A 12,622-nucleotide genomic window follows, 5' to 3' on the forward strand; every position below is an offset into this window, starting at 1 on the left:
GGCTGTGGGAAGGTTATATTCAAACACACCTGGATAAATCACCCATTGTTTCAGTGAACCCAACTGTTTTTTTCTATCTGATAAATAAGTGACTCACTTAGCCTTGGAGCAGTAGAAAGACTTACCAAGATCATTAATTACATTTTCCCATCATGTAAACATTTGTGTCCGGGAAGGGCTGTAGTGGGCAGTGCTGTGAATTGAGAACAGACAGGCTGTCCTGTTTGTCTTCTGGGCTTCTAGGTTGACTGCATAGGTGTGCTTGACTTTATGCAGTTTCTATGAAAAATTCTGCATATCAAAGAACACAGTGAATTTACGTAGGAGCTTATTACATAAAGGAAAGATTAAGGGATGTGTAAGAAAAAAAATTTAAATCTGTTTTACCATTTGAGATTTGCATTTCCAACGGATGCTTTTCATTCTATAGCTTTCCACTTTAGGGCAGGATCTAAGTCTGATTTTCAGAAAACAGTCATCAGAATTAGTTGGGGGAGCTTGTTAAAAATCAAACAGAAAAACCAGCAGATTCTTGGGCTCCCACCCCAGATCAACAGACTTGTCATTTCTGAGGCCTGGGAAACTGATTTTAACAAGTTTCCTGACTCCTCCACCTCCCCCAGGGTGACATGGAACACGTTAATATATTTATGGTCTCACATTCTGTGTTGTTTCTCTGGTGGGGGGAAGGGGAAGGGGGGGCGGAGAGAGAGGGAAAGAGAAAGAGAGAGGGGGAGAGAGAGAAGGAGAGATTGATTGATCCTCAGTTTTGTTCCAAACCATGAACAAAGAGAGTAACCTCTCTTGAAGGTTCCTTCCCTCCTGAAATGAACAAGGAAGCAGTTGGAGAAACCCCGATTGTGTCTGTAAAGGGCACATAACTGGTTGTGTGGGCTGATAAGCCTGGGGCTGAAAATATTTGAAAATGCAAATTTGCAAAACGATGACTTGCATGGATATTTAGAATTTTTTTTAATAAGTGGGAGCACACTATCATAGTTCGAATCCTAGTAAATTAGAATTTGTGACTATTTATAAATAAATATAAACTCGATTCTTGTCTAATAGATATTTGGAATTTTAAAAAAATCTGCAAAATATCCAAGCCAAGAGTTGAACATTCCAAGGTTTCATAAATTAAGGGTTTAAAAAAATATGTAAATTCTTGAATTCGGCCATTAATTGTGCCTGTTAACAGGCTTTTATAATGCTAACTAGGTAATATAGGTACTATATAATTTCTCTTAATCTCATCTCATCTAATTTATTCATACCCCATACATCTTAATTTACATTATATGCTGTATAAAAGCAAATGTCATTACAACATTGTCTTTTTAGACTTTTCACTGAAGTTGTGTCTACCTGACAATCTGAATCTAGCATTCTCAATCCCTTCATGAAATTGGACATGAAGGGAAATCAACTTAGGTGGCTAAAATGAATAGGAAACCTTTCATGAGAGTTGTGTTTGTGGTCTCCAAGTTCCCCCTGCCTGTGGGCCTGGCTCTGGACTCTGGATGGAGGTTGAGGGGAGGGGTCTCTTGGGGATTCCTTCTTGGTTTACTACTGTGGTGAGGCTGACAGCAGCTGCTTTCCCAGGCCTGGAGGCTTCCAACCTTGGGGTGATGTGCAGTTGCACTCCCTTGTCCAGCCCATCATGACTTCCTGTTCTTTTTCTGTAATGTTTTTCAGATCCGTTCCTTCCTGTTGCTTTCCCAAGCCTGATTCTGGTCCAGGCTCTAATTACCTCACACACACCTGCACTCTACTCACATCCTCTTTCCTGTCTACAACTTTTCCTCTCACCATATTTTTTTTTCACATAGTTGTTAGAATCCTCTTCCTTAAGCATCATTTCCATCACACTCCTCCTCCAGCAGCTTCCAACTGCATCAAATCCAAGCTCCAGGTCCCCTCTCATTGCCTGGACCATTATCTCCTTTATAGCTGGACTCCACTCCAGCCAAGCAAACGTCCTGACACTGTCTATACAATGCTACAACACGCGGTTAATTCAGTCAACTCTGTCAGATCTTCAGTTAATCATCTGGATGTTTTGTCTACAAGACGCCAAACATCTGGATTGACTGAAGAAATCTACTGTGTTGATGGAGGTTTTTTTTTTTTAAACTCAGTTGACCAGATGTTTTGGCATTATGTAGACACATCACTGTCTCCTACATTTGTCTTAATGGCTTGTCCGTATAACTTTCTCTTCACCTGGAACAGGACCTGTCTCCTCGATGCCATGTTCTCCCTTCCTTCCAAATTATGGTCAGAATTCCCTCCGCCACAAAGCAGTTCTAGATTAATCCCACTAAACCACAATCTTGGTTCCTTCTAGCACTCACTCAGTTTTTACATATATAATTCTTTTCAACTGAAATCACCGTGCTGTGTTTTTATTTTGGAGTGTTAGCCTCCTTCTCTACCTGCTGGATTATAAACTCTATAGTTATATTAGAGGTGTACTGTAAAACAATCTGGTTTGTGTAGCAAGAGGCATGGTAGTCTAGTGATCAGCTGAAACTCTGGATTCAGTCTTATTTTAAATTCTAGCTGCTTTGCTTCCTGTGTGACCTGGACAAATTACTTAACTTTGCTAAGCCTCAAGTCTCCTCCTCATTTGTAAAATGGAGATAATAATAGAGCCTACCTCATAGAGTTGTTTATGAGGATTAAAAGGATTAATACAGATAAAGTGCTTAGAAGAGTGTCTGGCATAAAGTAAGTATCTGTTAAGTGTTAGCTCCTATCATTATAAGCTTTGTAAAAGCTTGGTTTTCTTGTTTATTCCTTCTTTAGTCTGTGACAGCTAGGTAGGTAAGGCAGCTGATATCGTTTCCATGTGAGAGACGAGAAAACTGATATTAAGAGGTTATATAGTTTTTCTGTTAAAGCAGTTGCATGTATTGGATCCTGTTTTTTCACAGGGGGGATATACTGGTTTATTTATTCATTCAACAAATATTTATTAAATGTCTGCTCTTTGCTAGGCATGGTTCTAGGCACTGGATCAACAGTGAACAAAACTGACAAAAATCCTTGTCCTCGTGGAGGGCATTCTATGGTGGGAGGTGATTGATAAACAATAAGTAATTAACATCTGTAAGGCTCGGTTTCCTCATCTGTAAAATGGTAACAAGGGCCCATACCTACTTCATAGGGTTGTTTGTAAGTTAAATAAGTTAATAAGGCAGAGTGCTTAGGAGTTCATAGTGCCATTGAATATAATTAGAGAGGGAGATTGAGAGGGACTGAGAATGTGGGGTGGGGATGGGCTGCAACTTTAAAGTAGAGTGGTTACTGTAGGCCTTATGGAGAAAGGGCCATTTGAGCAGACTTGAAGGAGGTGCGGGAGTCGGTCATTTGGACATCTGGTGGACGAGTATTCCAGGTAGAGGAACTGGCCAGTGCAGAGCACCTGAGATGGACCACACCTAGCTCATCTGATGAAGCGCTGGACAGTTGGTGTGGCTAGTACAGTGAGTGATGGGGAGTGTAGTAAGGGAGGAGGTCAGAGATTGAGGGGAGGGTGTGGTGATTATTTAGAGCCTCATAGGCCGTTGTGAAGATGTGGGCTTTTACTGTGAACGAAATGGGGAGCCATTGAAGGGTTTTGAGCAGAGAAGTATAACAATGTGATTTATGTTTTAAGAGGTTTCACTTGGTTGCTATGTTGTTAATAAATTTAGGGAAATAAGTGTGAAAGCAGGGAGACTGGTTACGGTGCTTTTATAAATAGTAGTCCACATGAAAGTTTATGGTCCTTTTGACCAGGGTGGTAGCAGTGGGAAGTGGTAAATAATGGTGAAATTCTGGATATATTTCGAAGGTAGAGCCAACAGGTTATCATAACAGACTGGATATAGGGTGTGAGATGAAGACTGGAATCCAAACTATTTGGCCTGAGTAACTAGAAAAGTGGCATTGCCAATAGGGAAGATGGGGAAAAGTGCAGGTGAAGCAGGTCTGGTGGAGGAAGGGCTAGGACGTGTAGGTGAGTTCAGTTTTGGACATGTCAGGTTTGATGGGACATGAAATCCACATGATGGTCATTAGGAAACTCCACTCTGAAATGGACCTAGGTCTCACAAAATAACATGTGTAACTTTTCTAAATTAATTCAAAAATCACTTGTTGAATTCTTTAGTTGCCTGGGAGATAGTACCCATTCTTAGTCTATTCATTTACACCAATAATATAGTAAAAGTTTAGAACAGAGATAAAGTGGTCACATACCTCTTACCCTGAATAAAATATTTTCTAAAAAATTGCAAATTAAAGAACAGTTTACTCACATCATACAAAAAAGAGGTAATTCACAAATTTTAAGTTTATTCATAACCGTTGAGAACTAGCCATAGAATATATACTACTTTAGTCATTTATTTTTTTTACATGATGCCCTTCATTTCAAATATATTATTAAAACACTTGAATAATAAAGCTCCAACTAGATTAGTCAGAAAATAAATGGGAAAGTCACTTAAGAGTCTTCTGCTTTCAAAATTATCCTGATTATTAAAAAGTTCTGGAACTGCAGCAATGATTATCATTTCTGGCATCATGGAATGAGAAAATAACAATTTTCTAAAAGACAAAGAACACCTTCTTTTTGACTGGTGCTCTGAAGAAAGCCTCCCGAATATGTTTTTGCTGATCAAATAACATGAATTAATATCATGATCTGAACTTAAAGGAATAATCCCGAGCAGATGTGGAAGAGAGAGACCAGATTCCTGTCTGCATTTCACTTAGAAGCCAGTCTTCCCTCCAGGTAGGATTCTCCATCCCTAACCCCAAATATCTTCCAAAAAAATATAAATGATGGATTTGTACATTATCACTTACAGAGAATAATTCAAAGAACTATAATTACATTTCCTTCCTTTCTCCCCCCTTTTTTTTTTTTCTGTGAGATTTGGACTAAACTGAGGCAAAAAGATGAGCAGAGGGAAAAATAAATGTGAGCCAAGTGACTTTGGAAAACTCCCTCAACAGAGAATCTAAAGGTACAAACTAGTCATAAAAAGCATAGGGTGCAGATGTTGCTACAATTTAGAACTTCACCAAATTGTCTGAAGTAATCACATAAAAGAGAAATACTCTTGAAGGTTGTCATCTTGGAAAAAGGTTAAAAACCTTTGTGAGTTCTTTAGTGCCAGTGCAAGAGTTACTACATAAGCTTTTAGCTAGCAATGAAACAGAATGGGAAAAATAACCAGTTGTATCCTGGAGATACCTTTGGTGGCTTGAAATCAGCCATGGTGAGAGTATTTACACCACAGAAGTCAGCAAATGATGCAAATCAGGGCTTTTCTTGCTTTCTGTTTTTTTAGGGAGCCAGTTTAGCTGTGTACCACTGAAAACTCTGCACAGGGATTAGCACAACCCTTAGCATCTGTGACAAAGATGTTCAAGTATAGCTTTGTCAAGGAAGATTTGGGGGAATAAATGAGTATTCTCTCTACAAGCAGGGGACTTCTAATACCCATCTTAGTAAGATTTGGTGTTTTATTTCTCTAGGAATTCAGATTTCATCGAATCCTTATTAGAAAGGATTTCTCTAAAATATGGCTCCTGTTTCACCTCTCTTCATTAAAAGCTAAAAGAAAGGAGATAAAATATATGTGAGACAGGAAAACCTCCTGGTCTCTAGTAAGCAGAAGTGGTACCCCATGATAAACTGTATAGAGTCACTGGAAAGGAGTCAAAGCCATAGAGAAACCAGACCTGCTTTTTTTTTTTTTTTTTTTTTTTTTGTGAATGACGGTGTTAAAGAATGTAACCCCTCTTAACTTCTCTACACCCCGTACATACAAATTGCTTATACTGATACAACCCTCAATGGTAACTCACTTCACACATCCATTTTCTTTCTTGTTATCACCAAGATTAAACAGCATGTTGGGGCAATATTCTGCATTTATCTAACCTTTTCCATTCAGGCCACAGTGATACAACAGCACAGGTTTATGTACCTCACACGTCAGATCCTATCAAGAGACTTGGTAGTGACAGTTTGATAAGGACACCATAGCTTATTGAACTTGTTCTAAAAACAACAGCAGCAAACCACTCATCTCCTCACACTTTTTAATGACCTTTTTCTATGGTGTCCCCATTTTTAGATGCAGCAGATGCATTACTGACTGCGTGGCCACAGAGCATACAGAGAGCTGAGGGCATGTGATAATGTGTGTTTTGATACTATACCATTAAAAATTCTAGAGCGATCTGCATTTCTTCAATTACCTATTGAGAAAGGAGAGGTCTAGAGTTCATTTTAACTTTCACCTCGCTGACAGCTTCAACCAAAGTGAAAAAAATGGCTTGTCAGAAAATGAGAAAAAACAATTGCCAGGAGTTGCTTTTCTTTCTGTTCTCCACAATGCCCAGCATCATCATAGATAACAAAGGAGATGGCTACCGGACTTCACTGTTTCCGGATAACATCCCTAGGGCAAGTACATAGAGAAAAATAAATCCAAATAAATATAAAATTAGAATGAACTATACAGGCTAATTGTCTTACGTTTTCTCTTTTTTTGGTCTTTGAACTCATTTTATTTCATTTTGCAATTCACATGGCCCAAAAACGTTCCTGTGACATTTCCAAAGATTTTACTATAAGCACATTTAATACTATATATGACAGATAATTTAACCATGTTCTTGAGCTTTTAAAAAATTGTTATTGCTATTATTCAGTTAAGTTCAAAATGAGTTTTATTATCATGGTGAAATTCTGGTAAGATTCTAATCTCTGTAGAATTTCAGATCTTTCTGCTCCTTGCAATTTAAAGCAGGATGAGGCGCGTTCAGTCAACCTGTTTTAATTTTGTCATTCAGTTATCTTTTAAACCGATGAATACTAGTCTTCTGGCTGTGCCCTAGAGGCCTGTGGTCCCCTCTGTTTTAGGGATAAAACCACACTGTTTTAGGTGGACACAGTCTTGGAGGAATGGTAGAGAAACCTACGGGGTACTTCAATACAAATAGATCCAGTGGTAATACTTTTCATAATAAACAACAGAGACTTTGTGAGTTTAGAATACAACATTTTGCTTTGTGAACATCTGTAATACAATTGATATTACAGCGGTGAGGGAAAGATAGGGCACATTTCCAAACACTGGCTTATTTGTGGTGGCTTAGCATCTGTTCCCCAGAACACCTTTATCATATCCCTCTTTTTCTCTTTGGAACTTTCTCCTACTTCTGAAGCCAAAAAGAAAGGGGGTGTCCTTCTGTCTTCTCACCTCAGGTTCTAGATCATAAAGAACAAATTATGAAATATTTCAGGCATACCAAAATGTAAAGAGAATAATGAGGCTTGACTACCCAACATCTATCTTAAGAAATAAAACATTACAAACACAAATGAAGCCCCCTGTGTATTCCTTCTGCCTCCTCAGAGGTAACCACTAGTTTTTATGTTTTTATACTTTTGCTACATGTATACATCTGTAAACAATATATAATGGTGAGTTGTGTGTTTTAAATTTTTATATAGGAGGTTGCCTATTCCTCACATTATTTTTAAGATAAACTAGTACACACAACTCTGGTTTATTAATCTTCACCGCTTACAAAGTATTCCATAGCATGGATGTATAATAACTTATTTATCCACTCTTTGGTTGATGCTTCAACGTATATTTAGTACAGGTCCCCTTGAGCAATGTGTGAGAATTTCTTTAGGCAACAGACCTAGGATTAGAAATTTTGGATCACTGGATATGAACATTTTTAACTTCACTAGATATTGTCAGTCTCCAAAGATTGGATCACCAGCAGTGAAGCCAGCGGTCTGTTTAACAAGCCTTCTGTGATCAAAGTTTCAGATCCATTAGTCTGGATGGGGATAATGGTGGTGGGTAGTATGGCAGGAATTTGAATTTCTAACATGGCTGTAAGTGATGCTGCTGCTGCTCTAGTGTAGCGTCGGGGGCTACGTTGTGAGAGCAAGCGCTCTAAAGAAAGCCTATTGGATTCCACTTCAAAAGAGAGAGCTGATGAGACACTACCTGAAAAGACGTGGCTGGTGAGGTTTACTAGGTAACTGGAAGTTAACCTGTGGTATAATCTTGGCATTCAGATTCTAGAAAACACTGACTAAATAGTACAGATAATATATAGTAAATAACCAGCATGACTGATTGTCATAAAAGGCTAAATTCTTAATAAGTTCTATTGCCAGGATGGGACCTCTGCATGTGCTCCTGCCGTTGCTGTGCTGAGAAGGGCAGAGGAGTGAGCCGGTAGCCTGGGGTCAAGCCAGGGTGTGCAATAAGCTTGGCTGACATTACTTAGTGTGTTATTGTCTTGACTGCATTGGCCTAGACGCAGGCGTGAACATTCACTTAGGGGTTTCTTAAGATTTAAGGCTATTGAGTCTTACTGATTTGGCTATTTTTAGATATTTATATGCAAAACAAAACCATCAATCTTTTTATTACATAATTTAAAAATCATATTTCAAAGTTAGTGCTGTGGTAACAGAATGCCAAAGAGGTTTCCCTTAAATATTCTTTCTGTAAAGGTGTCTTATAAAAAATCTTGAAAACGAAGCCGTCACATATTTTAGGGTAAAAAGATACAAACAGATTTGTACATTCTGCAAATGGTTAACATGTAAACTAGAAGGAAAGTGATTTTATTTCAGATTTAGCAATATAAAAGCTCAATTGGGGAATAAAAACACGTACCAGTAACCAAAAGCATTTGCTTACATCATTCCACAATTTACATAACAAGATAATTGTTTTTCAAAACCAGACGACAAGTTCAAAAATGCTTCTTTTCACACCCTTAAGTGATGCTGTTGGGAACAATGGCTGTTTTAAGGCCATTTATTGCAGGCACATTTCCAGCTAGTTCTGGTTTATCATCACTCTCATTTTATCTTCTTTCTTTTTTCTCTCTCATCAGCTTTTTGCTTTCTTCCCTTCTTCTTTTGTTCACTGGATTCCGAGGATCATAGATTTCAAATGTGTCTGAATCTTGCATGCTTGCATCTTTCACTTTTCTGCTTTTATCCTCAAACTGAAGTACATGCGACATCCTAAAGTGGGAGAGAGATGGTTCACTGATTTTTGCATGAGAACTGAAAGTAGGAATTCTACACTACACTTGTCTTGGCATGATGAACCAAAAGGGTACAAAACACCAAGATGGGTTTATTGTTTACTGGTGCTTATACCACATGGATGCCAACTTCTCAGAAAACACTTAAATTTGAAAAACATGTCTGGAGTTTGTTTTGTTGGTTTGTATTTCTAGTAGTGAGTCTCTTTGCTTCAGACTTCACTCGAGGTTCCTTTCCTGATGGGAGGTTAAAAGAGTTCTACCCAGAAGTCTTCCTTCAACTAAACTCAGAGAACATTCTTCCAGCTTCCTTTAAAGAGCACACTCAGCCAGGTTGCAGAGCAAAACTCCCGACATTAAACCAGCCCTATCTGGTTTTGTTTTGTTTTCAGCAGTTAAATGGGTCAAGTAGGGAATGTGTTCAGAAAATTCCTGTTCAAATGGTGTTATGAATCCCTTTTCTGGGGAATTGCTGAGTTTAAAAAATTTTTTGTACAAAAAGAAACTGAGCTTTTGGCACGGCTCCATGGACTAACCTCCTCCTCCTACTGTTGATTACAGCAAATCTAACCACCCTGCTTTCCTACTTTATCAAATGCTTACTGGTCTTAAGGTCTCAACATGTGCTTGAATCCTAAGTGGTTGTAAGCTGGCTATGCTTAGCAGCAGAGAAATATGTAAGTGATTAGCTCTGCCTCCCATTAGGAGGTGCCGGGAATAAATAGGGAGGTCCCAAAACCAGATTCTAGGGCAGGTGAATGAATCTGGAAAGAGGAAAGATCAGTTTTTATATATAAACAAAACAACTAAGGCTTTCCCCACTAAATATTTAAGCAGTTTTAAAAATAGGCGCACCCAACACTTTATCACAGCAGATGGGGATAAACCGCCGGAAGGGTTAACACTCCCCACATGTCAGGTGTAACTTGCAGATGAAACCCACATATTACAGTGATTTCTGTTTCCCTATATGAGCAGGGATTGGGCAATAGGTACTAGCAGAGATTCCCCTACCCTTTCTTCCTGCAGTACCACAAATGCGGAGGGAAGTTTACTTTTGTTAAAAATTCCCATGGATATACTTAGATTTTGAAGAATCCTAAAACGATTTTGTGAGGGAAATGAAATGTTACAATATTAATGATACTACAATTGCAAAGAGTTCGGTAGGGTTGACTGTTCACCAGGTTGACAAGTTTTATCTTACCACCTCTTCCTTCCCAGAAAAGCTCATTAGAATGCAATGAGTATGAGTGACATTATTATGTGGATGAACTAGAGTCTACTCTTATTTACTGAGGTAAAGCACATTTGCATTTCTATACTTTATTATTAATAAAAATTATTTGCATCAGATTTCATAACATGCAATATCACACATGAGAACTGCTGACTTTTTATATTTCCATGGACTTAACCTTGGAAACAACCTCATTTAGAAAGTGCAGCATAGGATCATTGCTTATTTAGATGGAGTACTCAGAGTCTGATTTTCTTGTGCTTTCAATTTTCTACACTGTTTGAGTATTAGCATCTGAGAATAAAACAAGCCCCAACTCCTAGCAAAAGGATAATTATTCTCCAGCCATGGTAGCAAGTGACCACTATAACCAGACTGAATCAATCAAACAGGATTTAATCAATTAATGGTGACTTGCCTAGGCCAAAATGATCAGTGGTAACTCGCTTCAGTAAATACACCTCTGAAAGCCAAGTAATCAGCGACAGCCTCATGCTTTTGAAAGTTGGCCAATCAGTGGCAGACCCAGGCCAGTGACATGCTTCTGAAAGCCAGCCAATCACCAGCAGTCTTTCCTGAATAATGGTGCTTCTGAGGCTGATATTAACCCCTAAACAATCCCTGACCCCAAAACTCTACGTAAGGTTTGCAACCTGCTTTGCTCAGAGAGACTGTGTCTAAAAGCAAGCTCTTTCTTATTAAAGTAATAAATTGAGCTTTTTTTTTTTTTCAGGTATCGAGAGGTGGTCTTTTTCTTTGATACTCCTTACAATCTATGCAGCATTCCCTAGAGTGAGCTCTTCAGAAATTTAAGTGTATTACCACTGATGAGGACTAAGTTTAGAAGTGTGGCGGGACTGTCCTGTTAAAGGTCCTTATCACACGTCATGGGGAGCCCAGACTCCTACACTGTATTTCGGTAAGTGCGCAGCGGCTTTCCAAATGATTTGTGCTGATGCCTAACCCCAAACCAGAAAATAGCTGGAATCTTATTCCCTTCAAAACAATTTTATTCAATACTCCTATGCTGATATAAAAATACAAAACCCACTATATTAGTTAACTTATTAATACTTTTCCATATACACATTCTTCTATTTTAAAAATTATCCCTTTCTCTGCCCCAAAAGACAGATGGGTCTTTTGTTATAATCATTTCTAGTAGGGACTGTCCATGTTTCAAAAATGACTTTACCAGAATTTGTCAAATAAAACCATAAAAAGGCAACTTCCTCCTTTCTATGCCATGAGAGGATCTTACAACTACTAGATCTAGTTGGCTTTGGTATAAGAAATGAAATCTAGACATGGGAACAACAGCACAAAGTCCACAAAAAGAAACAGATTTTCCTACAAATCTGAAAGAACAGAAAGCTGTAAAGTAGCTGTCTTTTTCAACTGTTTGTTTCATACACCACTGCACTAAACAAGTCCAACATTTTGATTAATAACAAACCTAAACCCAGAGGAAAGAAGGGGCTATCAGCTTACAAATGACTTCAGCTTTAATATCATAATGCTTAGCATGGCTGGTTACTCAGCATAATATTTAATCTTTAATTGAAACAAAAACATAATCAAAATGCTTCACCCATTTATCTTTCAACATGCTTCGGTCACTTCATTTTAAAAAGCAAAACAAAACAGTTATTATGATTTTCAGCATAATAAACTCCTGACCTGTGTGACTCCATAAATCACAGACTGCATGAATTGAAAGCATGCCCACATTTTACAGCCTCCTGTGAGAATACACATGCAGACTTATTATACAGACTTCATTCAAGTACATAAGGTCTGGTAGTTTACAGTCTTGTATGTACCAATAACTCAATACTATCCACTCTGTGACTGGTCATAGAATTGGCCCAACAAGAGCAGTGAAGCTTTTGGAATCACACACTGATCATTTACATATGAACATTTTAGAACTTGTTCATTTGAAGGCAAAGACAAAAGTTTAGTTCTGATTAATAACAATTTTTCATAAGATCAGATTCTCAAGTAAGAACATTGACTTTAGTGGTTATAGAAATATGGAGGCTTACCATTTTCATAGAGGCTGTGCATGACCAGGCCACTCAAGATGGCGGTTCTCTTGCTCTCTATACATCCCCTGCTCAACCAGTCCCTACTTCACCTACTCACATGACTGATCTTCCCTCTTAATCACAGAGCCTTAACGCTAACTGCCTACGTGTTTGCCCTGTCCCAGGTGGTTATCGTTCTAATGCTTGGACCAGAACCACTCCACCAAGCTAGGTTATCAAAGGGAAACATCTGTCT

At 38.4% G+C, this 12,622-nt stretch overlaps 1 protein-coding gene across 5 annotated transcripts in view; it reads right to left on the reverse strand.

The window, feature by feature from the left end:
- The window catches only part of CWC27 (CWC27 spliceosome associated cyclophilin), a 237,885-nt gene that overhangs the window by 3,966 nt on the left and 221,297 nt on the right, over nt 1–12,622 (reverse strand). For 2 of the 5 annotated variants that reach the window (XM_027101019.1, XM_027101022.1), the window contains one exon: nt 8,637–9,073. The exons of 2 other annotated variants lie outside the window; for them this stretch is intronic. In XM_027101019.1, the coding sequence (XP_026956820.1) occupies nt 8,911–9,073 (163 nt within the window). In that variant the 3' untranslated portion in view covers nt 8,637–8,910. Of the gene's footprint in view, nt 1–4,320; nt 7,277–8,636; nt 9,074–12,622 lie in introns of those variants that run through there. One more of the 5 variants, XM_027101021.1, reaches the window with a different exon arrangement.

This window comes from Aethalodelphis obliquidens, unplaced genomic scaffold (assembly GCF_003676395.1).
Source record: "Aethalodelphis obliquidens isolate GAN/ISIS:26980383/991018 unplaced genomic scaffold, ASM367639v1 scaffold4, whole genome shotgun sequence".
In the NCBI taxonomy this organism is placed as follows: domain Eukaryota; kingdom Metazoa; phylum Chordata; class Mammalia; order Artiodactyla; family Delphinidae; genus Aethalodelphis; species Aethalodelphis obliquidens.